At 52.7% G+C, this 27,494-nt stretch overlaps 1 protein-coding gene across 2 annotated transcripts; it reads right to left on the bottom strand.

The window, feature by feature from the left end:
- Positions 1 to 592: 592 nt before the first annotated feature.
- Positions 593 to 25,177, bottom strand: Plod1 (procollagen-lysine,2-oxoglutarate 5-dioxygenase 1). 2 transcript variants are annotated; one of them, XM_035439423.1, is made up of 19 exons: positions 25,019 to 25,177; positions 20,762 to 20,853; positions 19,596 to 19,729; positions 19,061 to 19,224; positions 17,440 to 17,552; positions 16,364 to 16,448; positions 14,656 to 14,753; positions 13,604 to 13,705; positions 12,954 to 13,085; positions 10,009 to 10,130; positions 8,396 to 8,500; positions 8,006 to 8,131; positions 6,939 to 7,080; positions 6,579 to 6,692; positions 5,285 to 5,350; positions 4,573 to 4,677; positions 3,250 to 3,396; positions 2,439 to 2,564; positions 593 to 1,403 (listed from the first exon to the last, which is right to left on the bottom strand). In XM_035439423.1, the coding sequence occupies exons 1-19, from the start codon at positions 25,092 to 25,094 to the stop codon at positions 1,248 to 1,250; spliced, it is 2,205 nt and encodes a 734-aa protein (XP_035295314.1). In that variant the 5' UTR covers positions 25,095 to 25,177; the 3' UTR covers positions 593 to 1,247. The 2 variants fall into 2 exon arrangements, with proteins under 2 accessions (XP_035295314.1, XP_027253977.1); XM_027398176.2 differs by having other exon boundaries at positions 16,364 to 16,427; positions 25,019 to 25,176.
- Positions 25,178 to 27,494: the final 2,317 nt, after the last annotated feature.

The following is a 27,494-nucleotide window of genomic DNA, read 5'->3' as shown; positions in this document are numbered from 1 at the left end:
CAATGTTAGGGTTTTGTTTGGGCTTCTTTCTTCCTTCCTTCCTTTCTTTCTTTTTCTTCTGAGACAGGGTTTCTCTGTGCATCAGTCCTGGCTGTCATGAAACCAGCTCTGTAGACCAGGCTGGCCTCAACTCACAGAGATCCACCTGCCTCTGCCTCCAGAAAGCTGGGATTAAAGGTGTGCACCACCACCACCACCACCACCACCACCACCAGACTAGATGCTAGCACTTATTAGCAAATGCCCTGAAGCCAGACCAGTGTGCTTAAGGCTGTGGTGGGGGGCCACCCAAAGCTCTGTTCTTGATTTCATAGTTGTGGCTGCAGGATGGGCTGGCAAAGGCTAGGAAGGCAGTGACAGGTAACACAGGTCTTGGCAACTGAAATAGTATGTCCCAGACAGTCCCCAGTTCCTAGTAGAGACTTTCAGAATACACAAATACACCCTGGAAGCTACATAGCCCCGGGTTTAGGAAACAGGAGTCCCAGAGTCTGCTAACAGCCTGACCTACCAGCCAGGGGCTCTTACAACCCTCCCTGCTGATGTCTGCCAGTCACGTGCACACTGGCCCACCCCAGGCATTGCTCATACAGTGGTTTGAACAACATTTAATAGAACGCTCATCTCTGTCCCTGTCTCCAGAGGCATCGGGACAGGGTGACCCAGTACAGTGTGGACATAGCACGCCCCTCCCCCTAAGCAGGGTCAGTAGAGAACCAAGCTTCGCACAGATGTCTTTTCTGCCCCTCAGGGAGGATTTCTGAGTCACCGTCTCAACAGAGACAACTGTTGGCTCTGATGATACAAACCTGGAAGGGAGGGCTTCAACAGTCCTAGGTCCGGGGGTGGAATTGGGAGTAGGTATGCCCAGATCTTGGTGGCACTGAAACCTGAAACAGGATCCTAGGGGCTGGATCTTCGAGAGGTATTCTGGGCATAGCTTCTCACTCTGCAGTCTCCCAGGCAGCTCCAGCAGAAGTCTGGCCCCCAGAGAAAGAGGAAGGAGGAAGGCTGGGAACTTCAGGAAGATGAATATTACCACCGTCTGCTGGGACTGGTGGGAGCACCATGGGCAGCCTCCCGTCTCTGGTCTGTGCCTGATCTTTCTGACTGGCAGCTTCAAGAGCAACAGGTATTCAGGAATCGGAGGTTGGACTGGGTTCCTTGGGACCCAGAGGTCCTGGAGGGGCTGCTGGGCAGTGGTTGTCAATGAAGAGAAAGGTCTAACAGAGGCAGGCACTGGTCAGTTAGGGATCGACGAAGGACACAGCAATATAGCGGGTACCCTTGGTGGTGGGAAGCCCTTCATGGTAGTGTGTGAGCCGCCCGGGATGCATGAGAGCCCAGCCCTTCCTTGGGGCTCTTATGGAGCAGTTGTAGCGCAGAAATCGACAGCCTCCGCCCTGGGAGAGAGGAAGCATCAGTGAGTTCTTTCCCCATAGCTCCCTGTCCTCTGTTCTATCACAGCCAAGGAGCCTGTCAGCACTGAGGGTCCGGGGACACCTTGTGGAGTGACAGTCACCAGCTGCCTGAGAAAGGCACTAGGAGATACAGAGCTGGGTGGCTCTGGGGCAAAGGTCACCTCCATCCTTAACCCTTCACCTAAGCCTCAAGTTCTGCTGCTATGAATAGCTGACAGAAATAAACTAAAAGTACACAGAGTTTAGTTTAGCCAGGTGTGGTCAGGCCTGTGATCACAGCACTCAAAAGGCAGATCTCTTATGAGCTGGAGTCCACCCTGGTCTACATACACAGCAAGACCCTCTCTGAAGACTTTTTTTTTTTTTTTTTTTTTGAAACAGGGTTTCTTTGTAGCTTTGGAGACTGTCCTGGAACTCGATCAATAGACCAGGCTGGCTTTGAACTCATAGAATAGCCCAAGCTAGCTCGCTAATTGGCCCTATGCAGAGGGCTAGCTGAGGCCCTCAAAATGGCCTTTCTTGATCTTAATGCCTTCTTGGTTTCCACAGTTCTTTCTTCCAGGCACAGGTTTGTGCCCTACACCAAGGCTGACAGTCCCCACACTCCCCAAGAATTATTCCTTCTCATAAGGAGAACCCAGACTCCTTCACCACTGGCTGTCACCCATTGAGTATTTATTGGGATTTCTTATAAGTCATGACCTGGGTCCCCCCTCACTTGTTCTAACAACTCATAAGAAGACAGAAGGAAACAGAGAAGCCAAGAAACCTGTTACAGGACACAGGGCTACTGAGGAAGAAGGCAGCGTGCAGAACCACTGCCCAACCCTCTGGAGTTTGTGCTCTGGCACCTGTGAAGATGTTTACTCCTGCCAAGGTGGGCGTTGAGTCCAATTCTTCCAGGAAAGCCCTCCCCATATAACCTGACACCATTTTCTTCTCAGCCCCTGGACCCTTTGCTCAGAAGAGCCTGGCTCCTCCTTCCACCTGCCTCTGAGCCCCGAGACCCTGGCTCACCTCATAATCTTGCCCAACCCTATTCAGGGCTATGTTGACAGTGAAGGTAGAGGCATCGTGGTGAGGCATCAACGAGGGCTGCTCATCAGGCTTATAGCGGACTACAAAGGCTAGATCAAACTGCGCCTGTGACAGGGCAGGGGACAGAAAAGTCTGCATCAGTCAAGAGAGGCTGTGGAGGGCCAGGGAGAGGCAGGAGAGTTTATAGTGAGCATCCATTTAATCTGCTATGCTATTCACTCTCAGAGCATGGGGCTACTTAATACCAGTGCCTGGGACAGCAGCTGGCACCAAGAGTCTCAGGAAGAATGTGAGGCAAGAGGGAGGGACCCAGGGGGTGGGGGATGGGAAGAGAGGAAGGAAAGGAAGGCAGATAGGAACAGGAATGACTCCAACTTTTTTTTTTTTTTCCTTTTCTGGCCACTATATAGACTGACTGTCCCCTGAGAATGAGCCCAGCTACACTAGAGCAAGCGTGCTCTTCCTGAGGACCCAGGTTAGATTCCCAGCACCCACATACTGGCTCACAACCATCAGTAACTCCAGTCCGGTCCCAGGGAACCTGACAACCTCCTCTGTTCTCACCAGGCACTGTACACTGTGGTAACAGACACCCATGCAGACAAAACACTCATACACATAAAGTTAAAAGAAAAAAAAATGAAAGAAGTAAAAATGCAGACATGCACACCCAACCTCATCCAACGGTGTGGAGACTAGTACTCTTCCTAGGGGATCAAATCGTCTATGCCCTCCCTAAAGCTGGAACTGTGCCCTCAGTCCCCCATCCTGCTGCCCCGGGGAGCCTCACCCTGGTGTAGTAGCCAGGGTAGAGTTTCTCTGTCATGGGGGCAATGTACTCCACCAGGAACTTGTGCCACTCCCGCTCAAAGGTGATCTGGTTCATGTGGATGTCAATAGTGGGGACGTTTTCGTAGCCGCCCTGGATACGGTTGTCCTGGAAACGACCGTAGAGAGTGAATCCAAGATGGCCCCCAGACCCCCATGCCCAGATACCCAGGCTCTGACTCATCCCTTCCCCTTGACCTTGGCACAGGATGGGACATTATATGACAAAGAGGAGGGGGTTTGCAGACGCCATTGAAGTCCTAATCTGTTGGCTTCGGGTTAATCAACAGAGAGGTTATCCTGGGTGGTCACAGCTATCCCGTGAGCCTTTTAAGGGAGAATCTTGGGCAGATAGGTCATGGCGCCTGCTGTCATGGGGAACCCAGCTGTCCCAGGTCCTCCAGCATTAGGGAACTGACTTCTCCAACAACGTCAGGAGCTGATAATGACACCCCAATCCATAGATGAAGAACAGCTCCAGCAGACCTCTAGACTGCAGCTCTGTGAGGCCTCAGCAGGGGACCCAGATGAGGCATGACTGGGTCCTGACCCTCAGAAACCAGGAGACAATGAGTGGGTGCTTTGGGGGTTTTGTCTTGGTGCTGAGAAGTGAACCCAGAATCTTGCAACACTAAGCAGGTGTTTTGCCACTGAGCTACACGGTGTTTTAAGCCTCTTAGAAACAGCATAGAAATGGGGGGCGGGCACCCATCCACTGAGGTGCAGAGGTTCATGGACTGTCTCTGTCTGTCCAGACACCCAAATACCTAGGTTAATCATGTAATCAGAAGCATAGTAGGGTTGGAGATCAGCCAATTGGAGGCACACAGATCTAGGAACTCTTTAAAGGCAATGCCGAAAGTTCCCAAGTCGCGTGTAGTCAAGGGACCCCCCTTTTGAGAACAAACGTTCACCGTGCCATTGCGTCAGACGTCTAATGGACCTGGTACCCGACGCCCTTTGTCCCACATTGGCTCATTTCTCCCCATTTCACATGCTTGCCTGGGGCAGGAAGCTGAAGCATTCAAATAGCAAGCCAGGAAATGAAAACTTTGAACCCCAATTTAAGCTTTGAACCCCACTTTAAGGCAGCTCAAAGCCACACAACTGGCACTGTCTGCTTGGGGACCAACACTCACTCCGGCTTCTAAACCTCGTGTTGTGGCCCGCTTGCACCCTAAAAGTAAAGAGTCCTGGGAAGACTGCCTAGGTAACCAGAAGAGCCTGGAAGGGCGTCCTGGGTGAAGGCAGTCTCCCACGGCCTCCCAGGCGTCCATGGCACTACCTTGTTATCACCCAGAGACCACTGGCCATAGTGCTCCATCTCCTCCACCAGCTCGTCACAGGCTGCCTCCGTGAAGATGGGGAACCAGTAGACATCCGGGCAAGGCTGGGAAGAGGGAAGACTCCATCACAGGAGTTCAGAGTGACAACACCATGGCCTCCTCAAACTGTGGGAGACCCTGCAGAGCTCCTCGTGAGTCTCCCCCAGCTCTTTCCCTGAGCCTCGGGGAACTCCCTGGGTGTCCCCGAGGAGTGAGGGCTCGGTGGATGCTGGTTAGACTGAGGGAGGGGCTGAAGAGGGACAGAGATCAGATGGACTTTCCAGCCCAGGTTATAGCCACAGCTACCATCAGCCGTGGGAGAGTGTCCACCGAGGGCAGACACGCAGATGGGAGTGAGAGGACCGAGCCCCTATCCCTCACTCTTGGCTCAGCGGCCGCATTTGGGGATGGCCCCTCCTCCTCTTCCTTGAACTCCTGATCCTTCTGCCTCCATCTCCTGAATTCTGATATCGCAGGCCTATACCACCGTGCCCAGCAGTTCCGTCCTTCCTGTCAAAGTGTCTACAGACCTCAGCTGGGGGACGGGGCCAATCCACCCCAAGCACTGTCAGAGCAGACAGACTGAACAGTGCTCCTCATCTCTCTCCCCCACATTCAGACTCCACCCCCAGGGGCTCCCACGGCAGCACGTGGGCAGCATGGACCCCTTACCATCTCCACAAGCTTCCCCTCCAGAGCCTTGGTGTAATTCTCGTGGATGTACTTCTCTTTCCAATCCTGTAGAGAATGCAACGTGCAATGGGGGTCCCAGGCCTGGCCTGAGTCAGCTGTGGTCACCTTAAGCTTAATAGCAGGGAATGTTCCCAGGGAATCTCCAGCCTTCAGGCCCCTCAAAACATGACTAGGTACGAACTCAAGAGAGGCAGGCGGGTTATCACATGTGCCTGGTGGGTGTGGGCGTGTTGTGTGGATACACAGGATCTCACATTTGCATCTATATGTACGTTTGCCGTGTGTCTGTGTATAGGCATGTACAAATGCCCGTGTGTCTGTGTATAGCATGTACAAATGCCCGTGTGTCTGTGTATAGGCATGTGCAAATGCCCGTGTGTGTGTGTCTGTGTATAGGCATGTACAAATGCCCGTGTGTGTGTCTGTGTATAGGCATGTGCAAATGCCCGTGTGTCTGTGTATAGGCATGTACAAATGCCCGTGTGTCTGTCTGTGTATAGGCATGTGCAAATGCCCGTGTGTGTGTCTGTGTATAGGCATGTGCAAATGCCCGTGTGTCTGTGTATAGGCATGTACAAATGCCCGTGTGTCTGTGTATAGCATGTACAAATGCCCGTGTGTCTGTGTATAGGCATGTGCAAATGCCTGTGTGTCTGTGTATAGGCATGTACAAATGCCCGTGTGTCTGTGTATAGGCATGTACAAATGCCCATGTGTCTGTCTGTGTATAGGCATGTGCAAATGCCCGTGTGTCTGTCTGTGTATAGGCATGTGCAAATGCCCATGTGTCTGTCTGTGTATAGGCATGTACAAATGCCCGTGTGTCTGTCTGTGTATAGGCATGTGCAAATGCCGTGTGTCTGTCTGTGTATAGGCATGTACAAATGCCCGTGTGTCTGTCTGTGTATAGGCATGTACAAATGCCCGTGTGTGTCAGCTGCAAACCCCGTCATTTAGGTATACGTCACATGCCCTCACAACTGCTGCTTCCTCTCATCATCAAGACATCCTCAGGGGTTAAGCCAAGCCAGGGAAAACCAACTTCAGAACCCGCATAAGAGAGCCCCAAAGGTTTAAAAGTCTCAAATAAGTCACCGCTCCCTGCTCCACTAGATGGCAGTATGTCTAAGGCTCTCTCTATACCAGAATAGAGCCCTGGAGGTGAATGGGGACTTGTGGAGAACAGGTCAGGCAGGCCAGTGTCTCTGGCCACCAGATCACTGAACTGGAGTCTCTCTGACTCCCAGCCCAGGTCCACCCTCCCAGGTCTCACCTCAGGGTTGCTGAACACCTCCCAGAGATCATTATGAAGGTGGGTGGTCTGGTAGTTATCCAGGGACAGCAAATGGCCGAAGGTATGGCGGTTGGTCAGGAACATGAACACCTCCTACAGACAGACAGTAGATGGACAGAAAGGCCCCCTCATCCTGAACATACCAGGGAAGAGCAGTGCAGTGCTCCACCACCAGATTCAAGCTTACAAGATTAAAGACTTATGAGAACAGTGCGTGCCAAGAGGTCCCTGCTGGCCTGCAGAAGCTCCTGGGCTTACAGTGACAAAATAGCCCAGTGTGCTGGTCAAGGCTGGAGGGCCACACCCCTGGCACAAGGACATCCCCAAAGCCCCACTGACCTGCTGCCGGACATTGGCACAGAAACTCATGTCAGCATCCAGCTTGCTGTAGTGGAACAGGTCTACGTGCTGCAGCTCGGCCCGCAGGGCACTGCCCTTAATCAGGTAGATGTTTGAGATGTAAGGCACATTCCACACGCCGCTGCAGGAGAGAGGAAATAATAAGGTCACGGTCTAGCAGGAGGGCTCAGAGCCTGGGAGCCTGGAGCCAGGAAGAAAAAGTTGCATCAAAGATATACATAAGCTGGTGTGGTCACAAACATCTATAATCTCAGAACTTGGGAGACTAAGAGGCAGAAAGGTCAGGAGTTCAAGTCTATTGAACTTGAGGTCATATCCGGTGTTTGGTGGGGGGGGGGGTTCATCTGAGGATGCTAATCTGGATTTTTTTAATGTTTTTATTTTATTTTGCATACATGCATCTGTGTGTGTGTATGAGAGAGAGAGAGAGAGAGAGAGAGAGAGAGAGAGAGAGAGAGAAAATCACAGAACATGTATGGAGATCAAGGACAACTTTTGGGAGCAGGTTCTCTCCTTCAACCATGTGTGTCTCAGGGATCAAACTCAGGTTGTGCTCACTGAGCCATCTTGCCCAATCTAATCTGCCTTTTTTTTTTTTTTTTTTTTTAATTATGTATACAGTGTTCTTGTCTGCATGTGTCCCTGCCAGCCAGAAGAGGGCACCAGATCTCATTACAGATGGTTGTGAGTTGCTGGGAATTGAACTCAGGACCTCTGGAAGAGCAGTCAGTGTTATTAACTTCTGAGCCATCTCTCCAGCCCCTGTCTTTTTTTTTTTTTTTTTTTTTTAATTTTTATTTTGTTTGACCAAACCCAGGACCTTGCAAACATTCTACTACTGGGTTAAATCCTAAAATCAACAGTGCTAATCTCCTCTTCCCACCCCGGAAATGGGAGCCCAAGACAACTTTTAGGATTTCTTCTGCAAGTCTGACTCTAGTCCTCTTTGCTTGAGGTTCAGTAGCGACTCTAGGGCAACTGGAACAGGAATGCAGAGAGGGAGCTAACCACAAACCCTGGAGAAGAGTGAAGGTGATGATACTCACACACGCCGCCCCTGCACAATGTCTACGTAGTCCTCAGAGCGGGCGTAGTACCCATCTGCACTCAGTGCCCCCCAGAAGTTGGACCAGAGCCTCCCATGGCGGGTCATGAGTGGCGCGATGACATTCCTGAGAAGGGGGCAGGGGCAGACCATACTGAGGATGGGGAAGGGGAGGGGCCAAGCAACTGTGATTTGCATGCTGGGATCTCTACACTTGTTACTGGGGCAGGGCAGGCCTGGCTCATCAGAAACCTCATCCCTCTTATGCTGGGGACAGACCTAGGAGGGTGCCATTCTGTTGGCCCCTGGAGTTGTCAGTCTGGGAGGCCCAGGAAGAGGGGAGAAAGGCAAGGGCCTTCCACTTTGCTCAGGGGGTCACCCACGGTCTTACTTGTTTTGCTCAATCAGGAGCCGTAGGCTGTCCGGCTCGGTCAGAGCCACGTCAGCATCCACACTGAAGTAGTAAGTGCAAGTTTGGTCCTGGCGGCACAGGTCTCTGTGAGAGGAAAAGGGTGAAGGGGAGAGGACCGGAGAGGTCATCACAGCATCTTAGGCTGGTTCCAGTGCTTCCCCAGAAGATACCACATCTGTCATTGTAAGTGTGGCAAAGGCCTTCGAATTCATGCAAACTCAGGGGCAGCCTGGGACCTCAAAGGTCCCCTCCACTTCTAACATCCAGACCTCAGGCTTCTTAGCTCTCAGATTGAGGACTCGGCAATGGCAAAGGTTATCTGGGGGAAGCACAGCCCACCAGATGGGCCTCAACACTTCGTGTCTTGAGAGCAGCTGGGCGACTAGCAGCAACAGAAGCTGGGTGCCCATCAGTGGCAGAGCACTTGCCTGGTATGCATGAAGTCCTGGCAGATCTCTGTGAGTTCAAGGCCAGCCTGATCTACAGAGTGAGTTCCAGGACAGCCAGGGATACACAGAGAAACCCTGCTGGAACTCCTCCTCCAAATAATAATGATGATAATTTTTAAAAGCTTGCAGTTGGGTATGAGGTGCACACCTGAAATCACAGCACTTGGGACAGGAGAATCTTAAATTTAAGGCCAGCTTTGGATACACAGTGAGTTCCAGGCCAGACGGGGTTACATGAGACCCTGCCTCAAAATGCCAACAACCTCCTAAAAATCAGACCAGGGCTCAGAAAACGATGGTCCCTGACCTGAAGCTCCCCACTGCCAGCTTTGTCCCGCCCAGAAGCTAAGAATGGTTCTCTGTTCTTAAATGACTAGGGAAGTGGGGGAAGGGGCAATCAAAAGAAAATTTCGCTTTCCCTCGAGGAAGTCAAATTTCAGTGTCCCAGAATAACTCTTTCTGGAACACAATCGCACTCATTCATTATACATCAGTGGCCATCTTTATGCTACAAGGGCAGGCAGCTCAGCAAGGGCAATGAAGCCCACCTAGCTCACCGGCAGAACTGAGAACCATCCAGTCATTTCCCCCCCCCTTTTTTTTTGAGACAGGGTTTCTCTGTGGCTTTGGAGGCTGTTCTGGAACTAGCTCTTGTAGACCAGGCTGGTCTCGAACTCACAGAGATCCACCTGCCTCTGCCTCCCAAGTGCTGGGACTAAAGGTGTGCGTGCGCCTCCAGGGCCTGGTCTGAATTTTGAATTTCTTAAAAACTTTTTTGGTCTTTTTTTCGAGACAGGGTTTCTGTGTGTAACAGCCCTGGTTGTCCTGGAACTTGCCCTGTAAATCAGGCTGGCCTCGAACTCACAGAGACGCCCCATCCTCTGCCTCCCAAGTGCTGGAGTCACCATATTTTTAATCAGAGGTTGTCTCTGTCAGTCTTGATCTATTTCTAGGTCTCCAATCTTTCCCTTTGCCTAATTTGCTTCCTAAAGCCACATGACACTGTCTGGGACCCTCCAAGTTGTCCTGACAGAGGAGAGTCCTGAATCCCAGACCACAAAGCTCTGAATTTCCAGCCTGCTGCTCCCAATGCCATGGCCCATTCGCCCACCATCCATGAGGAAACCCCAGTGCTGGACTCACGCGCCCATGTTCCTGGCATCCGCGTTGGCCATTCGCACCTCGGGACCCACCAGCTTCACGGACTGGTACTCTGTGCCGTGCTCTGCCAGGAACTTCTCTACTTCAAGCTTATGGTGCTGTTCCTGGGGGTGTGAAGGCAAGGTGTAGATGACGGTGCAGGTTCCAGGACGCATAGCACCCCTGTCACTTGCCAGATGATGCTGTCTCTGGCACACTCCTGCCACCTTGCGTCTCCGAAGGGACTCTAGCCAGCCCAAGCATAGAAAACATGGCTCTGGCAGGCCTTGGCCTTCTCCCCTATGCCCTCTGCCTTGCTAAAACCATTAGATTACATTCCTAAAGCTATTTCCTTATTTGGCCACAACATCCAGCTACCAAGGTATTGAAGTCCAGCAATCAAAATCCCCCTTTGGCTCACCTAATTAACACGCCCAATTAAACTAAACACCTCATCCCAACATGGGGTTTCCCCTGTACCTTTCTAAACCACCATCTGCCTATGCGACACACCTGTCTCCTTGCTCTCCAGAGGCAGGCCTTCGTCCCCCTCTGAGACGAGTCCCCCGATCCTTTTCCTTGTTCCCTTCCCCTTCTCCCTTGTCCTCTGTCTCCTGTCTTTGTCCCTTATCCCTGCCCTCTGTCCCTCTTAGGCAAATAGATCTCCTTTGTGCTGAGAACTTGCTCCTGGGGTGTCCTGAGACGGTACCTTTCCCTTCAGTCTGTCAGGGGCCCTTCTCTGGTGATCCTTTCACGTTCATCTTCCCTGGCCAGGCCCCACCCCATAGGTCACATCACAGCGCGTCACCAGGACAGCTCCACCTCCCAAGGACCCCACATCTAAGAACAGGAGTTTTAGTTCCAAACCTAAGCAGGGATGCCCAACTGACGGACATTTTGGTACCACATCATCATTGACAAATGCTGTAATGTTCCTTGGGATGCAAGTGGCCTGAGGATCACAGGCCACTTGGTAGACCAACATCGGCTCTGCTACAAAGAGCTCATGACCTTGGACAGGACCTTCATCTGTCTCTACTTTAGAGAAAGATGTCTCCTCCCTCAGGTCACTGGAAGTAGGCAGTGAGTAATAGTCAGCACACAGTAGGTTCTCATGTCTGTGACTGTTCTGTTTCTACACAGAGTGGCAGTTCATGCAGGGGAGTTGTGAGCCACGTGAGGACAGGTCCCACTGTTGTAGAGCCTGCTGTACATCAGAGGTGAATGTAAGGAAGCCAGGCCAGGAGCCAAGCTGGCTGGGAGACTATGGGTCCCCCAGAAGGGGGCATCTTGTTGCAGCTGGAAGGTATACAGGGGAGACACAGACAAGACATCTGAGCAGAACTGAGACAGGGCAAAGGCTCCCACAGACTGGGTCAGATCTGGCAAGTCAAAGACACAGCAAAGCAAAAGAGACCAGGCTGTACCTAGCCAGGAGCCTGCTGAAGAACCAGCCTGCTCCCCATAGAGCTCAGGGCTTGTACTCATGTTCCCTGAAGGTGCTAAAAGCAATGAAAACCAACTTGACTTTCACCAGATCAAACCCATAAGCATTAAGGAGACAGGAAACAAAAATGACCACAGTCAAGGTGTGGTGGCTTGAATGAGAATGGCCCCACACACGCTTATGTTTAAATACTTGGTCCCTAGTTAGTGGAACTGTTTGGGAAGGATTAGGAGGAGGTATGGCTTTGTTGGAGGAGGTGTGTCACTGGCAGGCTTTGAGGTTTCAAAAGACTCCTGCCATCCCTAGTGTTCATTCTCTCTCTCCTTTCTCTCTCCCTCCCCCTCTCTCTCTGCTGCTCCTGATTCTAGATGTGAACTCTCAGCTGTTTCTGCCACCATGCCTTCGTTCCACTGATATGGACTCTAAAACTTTTGGAACCACAAGTCCACTTTACAATTTCTGTTACAAGCTGCCTTGATCATGGTGTTTTGTCAGAGCAACAGACAAGTAACTAAGACACACGGCTGTCGCTGTGTGCTGGCTGTGAATGGGGCTGCCTCTTTTTTCTAACTGTGACGGACAAAACCTAAGGATTTGGGATTGGAGAGACTGACTGGTCAGCCATTAAAAGTGCTGGCTGAGCTGGGCGTTGGTGGCGCACACCTTTCATGCCAGCACTAGGGAGGCAGAGGCAGGCAAATCTCTGAATTTGAGGCCAGCATGGTCTACATAGCAAGTTCCAGGACAGCCATGGCTACACAGAGAAATTCTGTCTCAAAAACAAAACAAATAAACAAGAATAAATAAATAAATAGTGAGTGCCTGCTGATCTTCCAGAGGACCTGAGCTTGATTCCCAGCACCCTTGTCAGACAGCTAACATCCACCTGCAGCTCCAGCTTCAGGGAACCCAGCGCCCTCATCTGGCCTCCACGGGTCCCTGCACTCATGTGCACGTGCACACATACATATGCATAACTTTGAAAATAAAGATACTTAGGACCCAGGACCCACTCACACAGTAGGTAGGCAAGTACACTACAACTAAGCTACACCTTTAGTACTTTACAAAACTTTTTTTATGGGAGAGGGACAGGCTCACTATATAGCCCAGGCTGGCCTCGAACTTACAAACCTCACACCTCAGCCTCCTCAGTAGCTAGATAGCAACTTCCCACCCCCTTAGTCTTCAATGCACTTCACAGGTCAACTTGTTTCACCCTTGCAGGAATTTAGTGTGATGACCTCAATTCCAACCTTGATTTAATAAATCAAGAAAAGAGGAACAGAGAGCTTAAGGTTGGTGCCCCAGGTCACACAGCCAAGACAAGTAGCATTGTTGGGACTCAAGCACAGTTCGCCCGACCCAGTCAGCCTAGTGATTTGGGGACACAGCCCACTGGCCACTTCCATTCAGCCCGGATTCAGTGGGATCCTCAGAGTTCTTAGGCCAGCTCACGAGGCTGGGCCCTTGAGTCGAGCTCCACGCAGCAGCTACTCACGTGGTTGTGAATGAAAAGCCGCATCCGTTTCTGGGGGTATCGCAGGCGCAGCAACCTCAAGAAAAACAGGGACAGGAATGGCGTGGGCTGCTCAATGAACACACCGACCAGGACGGTGGGCAGAGCTTCATCCTACAGAGGGAAAGACAGAAGAAAAGTCAAGCAGGGTCTAGTCACCGCCTGCCACCACACCCTACCACAGCCCACGGATACCTGAGGCACATGGCCTCAGGAAGTTAGATGCCCAGGTCACAGAGCATCAAAGGCAGGTGTGGGGCTGGCAGGACACATGGTGAGATTTGTCTACGAAAGGGTCAACCAGTCCCCGGGCTCTAACAAGGGCCAGTGGATAGCATGGCACCCAATCATGGCCGGTGTGGTGTTCATGCTGGACCACAAGGGCCAACAAGAGCTCACAGCATAGGAAGAGGCTAGGGGAGCATAAAGGGCTAGGGAGAAGAGAATGGACTCGGACATCAGGAAGGAAGCCGGAGCCTGTGTAGTCTGGAGGAGCTTCCTGGAAGAGGCTCTTAGGTGGCCCCACAGACAGAGAAATGACCTCTTTACGGCTCACAGACGCACCATTTGGGAATCACCTCCCCTTTCCCCCATCTCAAGGACTGTCTCCCTCAGCTCAGGCCTGGCCTCACCCCAATGCCCTTGAGGCTGCGTAGGCCCTCATCGCACACCGTGCAGCCTGTCTCGAAGGTCCAGAATCGAGGGATGTAGTTGCCCAGGTAGTTCAGCTGCAGCTGTGGGGAGTCAAACGCAGTTGGAAAGCCAAGCCAGCCACACCCCCAAACTAGCAAATTCCATCTCCCTGCCTGCCATCTTTCAGGATCTGGGGGGAATGCTCCAGGTCCTGAGCGTCTTGGCTGCTGGAGAGGGGCTGGGGCTTATAAAAACCAGATTCCTGGGGACTAGACCTCCCAGGGTTCCAGGCAACAGAACTGGGTGGAACCAAGAGCTGCATTTTCTTTTTCTTCTGTTTGTTTGTTTTGGGGGATCTCAAGTAGTCCAGGCTGGTCTTAAACTCACCATGTAGCCAAGAACAACATTAAATTCCTGATCCTCCTGCCTCTACCTCCTGAGTTCAGAGAGTATAGGTGTGCACTGCCATGCCTGCCTTATATGGTCCCTGGTGAGCAAACCCAGGTCCTCAGGCATTCGAGGCAAACACTCTGCCTGAGTTACAACTCCAGCCACAGATCTGCATTTGCCCCAGGGTCCCTTTCCTCTCCTGCCCACAGGCTGCTAAGGCTGGAGACTGACAAGTACACTGTGAACCACCAATCAGTCCTTCAGGACCACTTAGGTCTGCTGTCCCTGGCCACCATCTGCCCCAGCCCCTTCTACAACACCATGAATACAGCAACTCTATTTGTGACACATTGGTCCTTGGTGCAGATCACCAATACATGTTCACTCTGTGAACAAGTGACTGCCATATCGCAACAGCATAAGATGATTCTAGAACCTTCCTCAAAGTCTAGATAGGGACAGTAGCCTCTTATGGATCCTGTGAGCCAGTAGGGATGGAGAGGGCACCATTGCCCACCAGAGTGGAGAAACAGGACACGGGGACAAGCTTGTATCCAAGGACCACAAACAGTGCCACTAGCTCCAGGGTGCAGTCACAACAGAAGCAGAATTGGGACTCGGGCTTCCTTCCACACTCCCCCAAGGTTGGGCCCCTCCCTACCTTGGTGGGACCATTGCCATGGATGACCACTGGAAGGGTGTCATAGGCCAGATTCCGTGCTCTCACGTGGCCCATTTCAAACTTGAGTACGACTTCATCTGGGGGAAAGAATACACAGACCCATCTAGTGGCAGAGTGGCCGTCGCTGAGGACTCTCAGGCTGTGGCTCTGCGGAAGCCACTTCACCCCTCTAAGCCTCAGTTTCCCCATCTTAAATTCCTTCTGTTTTTAAAGATTTATTTTTTAAAAAAAGATTTATTTTTATTCGTGTGTGTGTGTGTGTGTGTGTGTGTGTGTGTGTGTGTGTGTGTGTGTGTGCGCGCGCGCGCGCGCGCACATGAGTGCAGTGCCCAAGGAGACCAGAGGCATCAGATCCCCTGGAACTCGAGTTACAGGTGGTTGTGAGCTGCCTGAGGTGGTGGGTACTTGGAACCAAACTCCCATCTTCTGGAAGATTTCCTAACCACTTTAGAAATTACATTTAGCCAGGCATGGTACGCTATGCCTTTGAATCTTAGCAGGCAGATCTCTGAGTTCAAGGCCTGTTTGTCCTATAGAGTGAGTTCGAAGACATCAAGGGCTACTCAGAGAAACCCTGTCTCAAAATAAAAATTAAAAAAATAAAAGTTACATTTATTTACTTAGTGTCCAGAGTTTATATGTGGAGGTAAGAGAACAACTTGCCATGTGGGTTCTGGGGTTCTAACTCAGGTCTTCTTCAGGCTTGGCAGCAAGCGCCTGCACCCACTGAGCCATCTCCTTCATAGGGTAAATGTGTGGCTACAAGCACTTGACACAGCAGCATAGAAGGAGGAGAGGCCACAGTGACCCCTGTCCTTAGTGTGGTGGCAGAATGGGGTGGGGGAGGGGCAGCAGAGACTAGACTACCCCAACTTCAGACACTGGTGCAGCACTGAGGGGTGTGAAGGAAGCAAAGTCACCGGCTGGGGCCCAAGGAGAAGGGGTCACTTGTACTGACATGGCACGCCGGGCGGGGCCGAGAGCCAGGTGCCTGACACGGATATCACTGCCTCCTCCTAAGCCCAACAGCTGCCCTTCTCCCTCCTGAGAGACACAACTTTGCGGCACCCCCTAACATCTGGAGGCTCTGTGGGATCCAGGCAGGAGGCTGATAGCCCAGCGCAATGACTACGAAGAAACCCCTTGGCTTTCCTTCTTTGGTTCCAGCCCTGGCACGAATTCACTTCCCCAGGCTGGAGTGGTTAAGAGCCCTGGCTCTTCTTCCAGAGGTCCTGAGTTCAATTCCCAGCAACCACATGGTGGCTCACAACTGTCTATAACTGTACCCTCTTCAGGTGTGTAAATGTACCTGGAGACAACATGCCAATAAACATAAATAAATAAATCTTAAAAAAAAAAAAAATTCACTTCCCGAAGAACCTTGCTTCCTCCTCAGGTTTCACCCCCTCCCTTCTCAGGCCCCACCCCTCTTCCCCTCCCCTCTCAGGCCCCACCCTCCCCTCAGGCCCCACCTCTCCCCTCTCTGGCCCCACCCCTCCCCTCTCAGGCCCCACCTCCTCTCCTCTCTGGCCCACCCCCTCCTTCTCAGGCCCCACCCCTACCCTCTCCCCTCTCAGGCCCCACCCCCTCAGGCCCACCCCCTCCCCTCTCAGGCCCCACCCCCTCCCCTCTCAGGCCCCACCTCCTCTCCTCTCTGGCCCCACCCCCTCCCAGCGCTACTGCTTACCTAAGGCTCCGTCCAGGTTCTGGAAGATGCGGCAGCGGTGGTCCAGGCTGATATTGATTTGCTCCTGCAGGAAGGAGGGCCTGGGCTGCAGCAGGGTCAGGCCCCAGGCAAGGCCAGGTCCCCAGCACACCCAGCATGGGGAGGCTGTTCCCACACCGGCTCAGCCTGCCACATCCTGCCTCTATTCAGAGAACCAGGAAATCTCAAGACTGGAAGGAAGCTAAGGAAGCAGCTGGCTCAGCCATAAGGATGACAGCACACACCAAGGTGTGACGTTACTATGTCTATCTCCAGTCCCGGGTTCCTATGTACGTGAGTGAACCTGATCTTCACAACATTCCTGGGGAGATGCTAACAGTATGGGTTTTTTTCACTCTCGATATATTAACTGAGACAGGCTCTTAGAATGTACACGCTGGTTTTGAGCTATGTAGCCCAGGCTGGCCTCAAATTCACGATCCTCCACACATGTATGTGTATATATGTTTCACCTGCAAGTATGTAAGTGTGCCATGTGCATGTACCCACAGAAACCAAACGAGGGCAACAGAACCCCTGAAACTAGAATTACAGACGATCACGTGGGTGCTGGGAACAGAAACCTGGACCTCTGCAACAGCCGCCAGTGCTTTTAACCACTAAGCCATCATCTCCCCGGCGACAAACATCTAGTTATTTTGTATGCGTTTATGATCGTGTGAGTGTAGGTGCCACCGTGCACGTGTGGAGGACAATTTGCAGAAGTCTGGTTTCTCCGTCTACCATGGGGGTCCAGGAAACTGACCTGGGAGTCACCACGCCTAGCAGCATCTCCTTTACCCACTGAGCCAGGACACAGGCCCTTGGCTTAGCTTTAACCCAACCACACTGCCCCCATTTCCCCAGGACGGTAGGCAATGGCAGTGTTCTTTACAAGCCCCCAAGTCTATGGAGATCTGTCACAACAGCCCAAACGGACTGAGAAACCAACCCAGTCACTCAGACCCCAGAGCACTGTCCCCAGTGCACCCTGGCCAGTGCGATCCAGGGTCAGGATTCCCCAGACCCCTCTCCCCAGCCCACCTACCAGCTCTTACCCTCTTCTCCGGGTCCAAGAAGATCTTGGTGTAAAAGAGCTGGTCACTGTCACTATCCTGGCCCTCCCACTCGGCCACCAGTTTGTTGAGGTTGGGGGCATAACCGATGAAGCCTGACAGCGGCAGAGGGGACGGACAGACAGACATTTAGCTTTAGCCCTCCATTCCCCACCACTTTCCACCACTTTACTCGAACCCTGGCATCTTCACTGCTGACTGAGGGGAGGTATGACACAAGCTAATGCCACCGGCTGAGCATTCCCAAGATCAACTGAACCCACTGAACCGCACCACTTAGCGCTAGGCCCCTAGAAAGCAGGTCCGCAAGGGCCAAGCTTGGATCCAGCCATCCGAGCAACTTGGATCAGAGAAGGGGAGAGGCTGAAAAAAATGCCCCCTAGCACTGCAGGGTCTGAGCCCTGACAAGCAGGGAAAGTCCAGAGGGCTCCTAGGTAAAGAGAGGGCTGCCCAAGCAAGGGGGGGAGACACTTGACCCCTGGGCTAGCCTCCCCAACCCCATCCCCGGCCATGGCAACTGTGTTAGCTCTCTGGGCCAGTGAGACTCGTGGGTGGGGCCTGTGGGCTCTCCTCTCTGAAAGGACTAGAAAGGGCTGAGGGCAGAAGTGTCAGAATGGTGTCAAGACAGTGACAGAGAGCCAGGCTCAGCAGCAGGAAATGAGGAGGTCCAGATGGTAGTGGGTGGAGGTCTGAATAGATACAGAGGTTTTTAACTGAGAAAGGGTCTCACGTAGCTCTGGATGGCTTTGCCCTCATTAGTAACCAAGGGTGACCTTATGATCCTCCTGCCACTATCTCTCCAATTCCAGGATTGCAGGTTCGTGGCACCAGACCGCCCATGCAGTGCCTGCCATGGAACCCAGGGCTTTTCGCATGCTAGGAACCTTGTACCAACTATGCTACGTCCTCAGCCCTGGTTTTTTGTTTTTTAAATTTTTTTACACATTTATTTGTGTGCATTGTGTGTGTGAGAGTATGTATGTGTGTGAGTGAGCTGTGTGAGTCTAAGTATGTGTAGGGTGTGTGAGCATAAGAGTGTGTGTGTATGTGTGAGGGAGTTGTACGTGTGTGTGTGTGTGTGTGTGTGTGTGTGTGTATGTGTGAGGGAGTTGTGTGTGTGTGTGTGTACGTGTGTGTGTGTGTGTGTGTGTGTGTGTGTGTGTGTGTGTGTGTGTGTGTGTGTGTGTGTAGGTCAGAGGACAACTTGCAGGAGTTGCTTCTCTCCTTCCGTCATGTGGGTCTAAGGTTCAAACACATTGTCAGGCTTGATGGCAAGAGGTTTATGCCCACTGGGCAATTTCATTAGCCCTGGTTTTTCATTGTTGTTGTTGTTGTTGTTTTGTTTTAGTCCTGTCTTTTTAATAAAATTTTTTGACACACAGTGTCATGTAGCCCAGCCTGGGCTACTGGACTCTAGAGATCTTTGGGAAGAGGAAGAGATTTGGAAGGTGAAGGAGTCAGGGTGACTGAGCTTCTCCCGCACAGACGGCTGGCTCTTCAACAAAGCGAGGAAGACATCCATCCCTGAGAGGCTGTCTTTGAGACTGTGTGCATTTGGAACCCATGTCTCACAGCGATGTGCACATCTGCACATAGCTCTTACCTCCGGAGCCCAGGAACCGCTTGCCATCAGACACCGTCGGATACTTAGCCTCCAGCCTCCGGTCGGGGTAGATGAGTTCCTCAGCTGAGAAGACCACCCGGCTCTTGGCCTGCTGGAACTTCTTTAAGAGTTCCCGGGGCCCCGAGGCAAACACCACATCGTAACTGTGGCCAAAGCGGGGAGAAGGTGAAGCAGGGTCCAAAGAGGGCACCCACTGAAGGACACAGGGATCAGGAGCCCCTCCCTCAGTCTGCTGCGTTTCCTACGCTGGGCAGAGACACTGTCCCCATAACGCATGCCCTTGTCATATGACACATGGCTCATGTGTCATCTCCGGCAGCTTACACCTCCCATCTTTCACCAAGAGGAGTATTGGCCTACATCAGAGAGACTCATCCTGGGGTCTCCTGACCTTGGATAAGCTTAGTTAGAGGGAGCCTCCCTTACACATAATGTCCAGGTCTTTTTTGGACCCCCTGCCCCTAACACCACCCTGTACTCCAGGGATGCAAGCAGGAGTTCCCAGCACACCCACCTGTCAGTGAAGAGAATAACCAGGTCTTCCTTGTGCGCATGCTTTTCCAGCGCCTTCTTCAGCAGCCGAACCTTCTGTCCTCCGCCTGCCGAGGGTCCACTGTCCACGCTCCAGTCCTCCCCCAAGCCCAGGGCCTGCAGAGAGAGGCCCCCAGCTTTTGGTAGAGAAATATTCTTCCACCAGTTTGGGGAGTGGACATCTTTGCTTCCTTTCAACCCAATGTAGGGAAACCATACCGGGTGATGATGATGGTGCCAGTGGTGGTCACGTGACCAGGGATAGCCAATCACTACCTCCCATTCCTCTGCCCCTCCTGTAGCTCGAGCTTTGAAGATGTAACACCCCCTATCAAAGTCTTCCCTGGGGCTGTTGTATCAAAATGAAGGCAAGGTTGTTACGATGGGCTAAGGTTGCAAAGTTGGGGTGCAGAAGTCTGGGGCACCTTACCACGATGGAGAAAATCTGTCTCTGGAGACAGAAAAATGAAACTCTTTGCTGCTTGGGACCCTGGATCCAGCTGTCTGAAGCAACTCCCTGCTTCGTTACGATCCACAGCAGCTGATAGCTTTCTGCCTGGCTTCACACCTAGCTCTGTGTAGGCCATATTGAGGCCGGCGTTGAGTACATCTCTGTCCCCAGGGCCCAACACTGTGCCTGACAGACAAGTGCTCAGAATGGTCCGCTGAAGGGAAGGAGGGCTGACTCCTGCAGGGCTGGGCCCCATGAGCTGCCAACAGAGGACACGGAACCCACGCCCGGCAGACAGACATGTTTCTTTGTGACGGTGTACACTCTCCGGGGGACTTCAGACCACATCCATTCCAACATGCCCCAGGGGATTGTGGGAATGTTGGTCCCCAGGCCCTACCATTCACACTAACCTTCCAAGACCATCCAGGTACCACTCCACACCATTCTCCCTCTCACCTCCAAAAACCTGCTCACACTCTGCCCTTCACCCTAACTCATTCTCCTCTTGGCACCCGAGTCTGTTCCAAGAGCCCTGACTTTGGGAAGGAGAAGCCCTAGATCCCCCAACACCACACACTCACAAGGCGCGCATGCGTGCACACACACATACACACACACACACACACACACACACACACACACACACACACACACACACACACACACTGTCTCTCCTTTTCCCAGGAAGCCCTCACCTGAATCTTGTAGTTGAAGAACTGGGCTGAACGCTTGAAGCGGCGGAAGCCCTCTGTCTCTTTGGTGGCCACAGTGAGGACCAAAAGGTTGTCTGTGGACAGAGAAGGATGAGTCTTGAACAGAGGCCTTCGTCATCACACCACTACAGACTAGGGCTCAGGCTCTGCCCAGGGCCATCCAGTGGGTTAAGGACAGAGCTGGGACATTCCCTGGGCTCCTTGTATTCAGGCAGCACCCAGAAGAGGGCGTCTGCACCCTGCCTTCTGAAACCAAGTCTCTGGCTTTAGAGGCTGCAGGCATCACCTGGGGATGGAGGGAGAGGTCCTGAGTGCTGAGCATGGGGGATCTCTCTGGCCAGTGCTGGGCATTAGAGCGGGGAAGGCAAGTGCAGAGTTCATGAGGCCACTTGCTCTCTATGCGTACACTGAGGGCGGACACACTCATTCACTGTGCTCTTCCCCAAGCCTGCGTGCATGGCTGACTCTCCCAATGCCATGATTACAGTTCAGGCTGCCTGGGGGTGGAAACCGGCTTGAAATCCCCTCACCCGTCAGTGTCTGTGGCCAGAGCAGCTGGTTCTAGCTTCCCTGTCTTCCTCCCTCTCATTTTGAAAAGGGGTCTCATGTAACCCAGCCCCATATCCAGCTCAATGGGTAACAAAGCTCCCCTTGACCTTCTCTATTGATCTTCCTGTCCCCTCTCCCAAATGCAGAGGGTGCAGGCATGCACTGCCACACTCAACAAGCCTGGCTTTGTTAATACATTCTCAACAAGGGACCTCTCCAGGCTCTGCAGTGTGACTTCACCTCTGCAGCAGAACGTGCTAGAAGCAGCTCCCACGACTTCATCTGTGGGTGAGAGCCCCCAGAGGCCCCTCTAGACCCCACTGGGAGGCTGTGATGTCTGAGAAGTGGGGACCAGAAGCTGGCCTGCCTGGTTAGACCCCTGCACTGCCTCTTGCAAACTGTGACCCAGGGCAAGTCCCTGGCCCCTCTGAGACTCATGCGATAGGGCCAATAAAGTGCCTGCCTTCAGGGCTGCTAGGCACTTGGCACACACTGACAGGAGTCAGTGGGGCTGACTAGCGAGGGGAATGCCTTGCCCAGGATTCATGGTTCTGTGCAGCCAGAGGCGGGCTCATTCTTTGGATTGTGTATGCTCCTCTTCAGCCTGAGTCTTGCTGCTGGCTTCTTGCCAGAATCCCAGGGCCAGTAATCATAGTACCCTTCCCTTTCCCACTGTCAAAACCTATGAATGCCACTCAGACTTCTGCCCTTGGAGGTTGGGGGACAGGCCCACTATTCAGGACTCCCATTTACCTAGGTGAACAGAACATACCCCCCTGAGAAAAAACAACAACAACTCCCTCCAAATCCCAGGCAGGCCATCGGCAGGCAGGTAAGACCTTCCCCTTCCCCTACCACTGGACAACAGGAGTTAAAGCCAAGAGAACAAAATCCTCCAGCCTCAGCCTCCCAAGGGCTGTGATTACAGAACTGCACCACCATACACAGGTCACAGCCACACTCTTTTTGTTGTTGTTTTGAGACAGGGTCTCTCCGCATAGCCTTGGCTGTCTGGGAATTCACTATGCAGACCAAGCTGGCCCGGATATCAAGAGACCCACCTGCCTCTGCCCACCAAGAGCTGGGATTGAAGGTGTGCAACACCACACCCAGCCTCGTCCAGACTCTTAACCTGCCACAGCACCCAGCACGGTAGAACATCAGACTAAAAATAGAACCCAGAATTACTGGGGCTTCTGCAGGCTCCTTCGGTGTAGGTATCCTCTCCAGTCCAATATCAGGCCCATCAGAGCTCTGGGTCACCCACACAGTGTCAACAGGATACCACCCACACTTCCCTGCTGTCTGCTTTCTATGCTCAACAGCCACCAGGGCCACAAGGGCCTTGGCACCCTGTAAGCTTAGCCCTCCCCACCTGCTGCCCAAAGTCCAGCAATCATTTCCCCAGATGGACAAACTGTGACCCAGGTCTTCAGAGATGAAAGAAAGGAGTTGGCAGAGAAGGGTGGTGAGGGCAGAAGGCTCCAAAAGCGCCTCAGTAGGAATCATGGCTAAAGGAAGTCCTCTCTCAGAGACTCTCCTCAATAGGAATCATGGCTAAAGGAATTCCTCTTTCAGACTCTCGTGAGGACTCTCTTGAGGACTCGATGAGCTCATGTCTGTCAGGTGACGCCTCAATTCTTGACACAGAGGGGTACCCTCCCAAGAGAGGGAGCTGTGCACCCTCAGGCACAGCCCTTCCTGTGGCATTTCTGGGTCAGGGCACCTGGAGCCCTATCTCTGACTTCCTAGAGGACAGCTGAGGCTCTAGCGGGGGGGTGGTCTGGAGCAGCAAGCAGGAGAAAGTGAGAGGGAGGGGATGGAGGTGGGTGTCAGACTACAGGCTCCCAGCTCCTGCCAGTGAATGGACCCAGGCCCTTTGTACACCTTACCAGCTGATCCCTGTGGTGGGACTTCCTTATCGGATAGTCTCTTATCTGTCTTCATGTCCTGTTGATTAGACCCTCCAGCAAAACTAGCTGCTCTTGAGCCCAGAGAGAAAATGCCCAGTTTCTTGACCTTAAGGAGACCCGGGGACTGGCTTCATAAGAGGCATCTCTCACGATTTCTAGGAATGAGGTATTGCCACCCTGCGTTGAGGTTGCGAACACCAATATTCTCAAAGGCTGTGCATCGTCAACGTTACCAGTGGGAGGCGTGTGACCCTGTGTATAATTTAGCATGGAATCCGCAGGCATGCAAAAATCCGTGATTCCCAGCACATGGGTCTCAAAGCCTCTCTCTCTCCTAGACTGAGCTCCATTCTAGGTAGCTGAGGATGGATGACCTTCTGACGATCCTGCCTCAGCCTCCCTGGGCAGCTTCTCCAACCCACGAAGATTCCTTTAACTATCCTATCACCCACTATGTGGAGGCCCGCTCCCAGATCCTCCCTCAGGACGGAACAGGATGCCCTGGAGAATGTTGCTTGTCTGGGTGGTCCAAGGTGTGAGTGTGTGTGTGGGGACTCTCAGGGACTCAGAGAAGTGGTATAGTCCAGCAAGGGCTGGGAGGACAGGAGCACCCACTCAGGATAGTGGGACACAAGTTAGGAACCCAGGGGCCCTCGGAGAAGCAGAATGAGCACTTGGCCAGGAGTCGGGCCGACCTGGGACCAACCAATGTCAGCTACGCTTACCTCCTTCACTCCAAAGCCCCCTCTCACCTTAAAGATAACAAGAGTTCAGGGCTGGGCTCTGGAACCAGACACACCCAGAGAGGTGGGATGAAGCCTTTGCCAGGGCCCATGAGCCACGTGCCCTTGGGGAGAAACAATCAACTCTGGAGCCTCAGTTTGTGAAGCTGGAAAACGGGGATGACATAAGGGAACAGTACCCGAGTAGCAGACGCGCTTAACTGGTGAGGAGGCGCTTAACTGGTGAGGAGGCGCTTAACTGGTGAGGCGCTTAACTGGTGAGGAGGCGCTTAACTGGTGAGGAGGCGCTTAACTGGTGAGGCGCTTAACTGGTGAGGAGGCGCTTAACTGGTGAGGCGCTTAACTAACTGGTGAGGCGCTTAACTAACTGGTGAGGCGCTTAACTAACTGGTGAGGCGCGGGCTGCAGCAGGTCGTGTACCATCAACAGGAGCCTTGCTACTGATTATGGGAATTAACATGGCTCCTAATCGTGCTGGGGGGGGGAGGGTGGAAGGTGTGTGTGTGTGTGTGTGTGTGTGTGTAGGGGTGTGTGTGTGTGTGTGTGTGTGTGTGTGTGTGTGTGTGTGTAGGGGTGTGTGTGTGTGTGTGTGTGTGTGTGTGTGTGGTGTGTGGTGTGGTGTGTGTGTGTGTGTGTGTGTGTGTGTGGTGTGTGTGTGTGTGTGTGTGTGTGTGTGTGTGTGTGTGTGTGTGTGTGTGTGTGTGTGTGTGTGTGTGTGTTGTGTGTGTGTGTGTGTGTGTGTGTGTGTGTGTGTGTGTGTGTGTGTGTGTGTGTGTGTGTGTGTGAATGTGTGTGTGTGTGTGTGTGTGTGTGTGTGTGAGCGCGCGCACGCACGCTCCGGCTGTCTCCTCTCCCGCCCGCTGCACAAACGTGGGAATCGTGGCCCCATGAGAGGAAGTGATCTGTCGGAGTCACCCGCGGGCAAGTGGACAGACGACTGCAACCCCACTCCCCCGCCCTCCCAGCCCAGGTCGCCTGGCCACTCCGGTCCTCGGTGGGGCGGCCGGGCACCGTTTCCCCCACCGCGCCCTCACCCTCAAGCTTGGCGTCGTCCTTCGCCTGGGCCAGAAGGAGCCAGGCCAGCGGGGCCAGGAGCAGCAGAGGCCGCATAGCCGGGTCTGGACGCGATCCGCCGGCACCGAGACTCTAGCTGGACTGGAAACTTCGCGACGGGGCCGGCGGGCGGGTGGGCGGGCGCTGCCACGCACTGGGCCCGCCCCGGGGGCGGTGCCGCGCACTCCTCCGCCCGCCCCGGGGAAGGGTTTTCTTGCTCAGGCGCGCAGGTCCTCCAGATGTGGGGCAGCTCATTATGGTCCCTGGGTCCTGTCGCCGGCCGGCCAATGCACCCCCCCCCTTTCTCTCCAATGGGTACGACGCTACCCAGAGGAAGAAGTGGGAGAGGAGGGCGAGGCCTTGATGTCTGGAAGAGTGGGGCTTAATATTCACTGGGATCTGCCAGAGATGGTGGAATCTGCAGGGCACTTCAAAGTTCTTTATGCCTTTCCCAAACTCCAGAGGTGAGGGTTTGAGTCTTGACACCTCTGCAGATGCTGGAACTATAGAAAGTCTAGTCCCGGCTCCCTAAAGGGAATCACTTAATTTGTCTTTCTGCTCCTGGGAAGTCTGAAAGAGCCAAGGAAATTTTTACTGCAGAGTTAATTGTGGTATGGATGTGTGGGTGGGTGGATGGATGGATGGATGGATGGATGGATGGATGGATGGATGGAGTGAAAAATTTCAAGGCATTTTCACAGACACCCAAAGTAAAAGCTGATCAAAGGTGTCTGGAGCAAGGGCCCCTGTCCAGATGTCAGCCACACCATCTGCATCCGGTCGAAATCCTGAGCGACCCTGGAGCCTCCTTCCCACAGATTAAACTCTAGGGCAGGGTCGTGGGGAAGGCTCTTGAAGGAGTCAGGGAGTTGGGGAGAAGTGGTCTTTCACAGATGCTGCTGTATCTGCAAGGGAACAGCTATCTACAGGATGCTAATGGGAAAGACTCACGGGAAAGGCTCACTCCGTAAAAATAGATTGTCAGCCCGTGGATAGGTAACAACAATGCTGGGTGGGGTTGGGTGAGGTGTGCCTAAATCCTAGCACCCGGGAGATGGGAGTAGGAGATCCGTTGTCCAAAGCCAGCCTCAGCTGCACAGCCAGAGTCTGTCAGGGGAAAAGAGAATGAGGGAAAGGGCCAGGCGTCACAGCCAAGCTGGAATGCCAGCATTCAGGAAGCAGAAGCAGGAGCAAGACACGCTCAGCCATGTAGTTAGTTGAGGTTAGCATGGACTGCATGACAGCCTATCTCAAAACAACCCCCTCCTCGCCAGAAGAAAATTACAAACAAATGTTTGCAATGGTTATTTTTCCAAGTTGTGACATAAAAATGTATATAATTTACACAGCATTTCTATGTCATATTATTTTTGGATAGCTCTTGTTTCTTTTCTTCCTTTCTTTCTTGAGAAAGACACACAATGTTTGTACAATCAAGGACCATGTGGCCTTCTGGGAAAGGGAAACAGGCTGGAAAACTGCAGAGGTTTGCTGTACAGAGGCTCACCGACTCACACAGTAGACGTGAGGCCAAGGACTACCCAGAAGCAAGCTCAAGTTCACAAGGCAAGCCAGAGGAAGAGGCCTCAACAGAATATAGAGCATCTGCTTCCTAGCTAGGACCGAGGATTGGGAGCTGCTGCAGCTGGGGACAGGTCTTGGTGCCAAGCACCCACAGGCTATTTTGGACTCAGAGGGCTGCAGACTGAGATTCCAAACCTTTAGAGGAGGAAATGCAAGTATGAAGGGAGGAAGAATCAGCCACCTTGTGTTGACTGGCTTTTTTTTTGGGGGGGGGGGTTGTTTTAGTCTTTCAAGACAGGGTTTTCTCTGTGTACTCTTTGTAGTCCTGGCTGTCCTCGAACTCAGAGATCCGGCTGCCTCTGCCTTCCAAGTGTTGGGATTAAGATGTATGCCATCACTGCCCAGCAGAGCTGGCTCATTTTAATGCTCTCACTCAATGCTCAGGCAGTTTGCTTCTGTTTGCAAAATGAGAAACTGGGGCTCAGAGAAGTATCTGCTTAGCATCACACACCTGATGTGGGACCACAGTAAGGAAGCACCAGACAGTTTCCAGAAGACACTCATCGGTGATACACCCTGGGCAGAAGTCTCCAGAGTCTAAATTAGAAGAGGGATCGGTTTTAGATCCTGCCTGCCTCTTCAGGAGGAAGAATTCACTCTGGCAAAGCTTTGCTTTACTCTCTTGGGATCTGTTTCCTGTTTGTTTCACCAAATTGCTAGAACTTGAACTTGGTCCATGCATCATCTAGGATGGCCTGTCTCTTTAAGCAGAGGTTCTGGCTGCTGTCCAGATGTTGCTTCTAGTATTTCTAGTACGTGCTATGCGTGCTATAAACTGTTAAAGGCACAGGACTCCACTTTATTAGGAAAGTGCTGAACAACGTCAGGATGGGGAAAGGTGTGTGTGTGTGTGTGCCTATGTGTGTGTGTGTG

The sequence above is a fragment of the Cricetulus griseus genome, chromosome 2 (genome assembly GCF_003668045.3).
Source record: "Cricetulus griseus strain 17A/GY chromosome 2, alternate assembly CriGri-PICRH-1.0, whole genome shotgun sequence".
NCBI lineage: Eukaryota > Metazoa > Chordata > Mammalia > Rodentia > Cricetidae > Cricetulus > Cricetulus griseus.
This window is presented reverse-complemented; position numbering and strand designations above follow the sequence as displayed.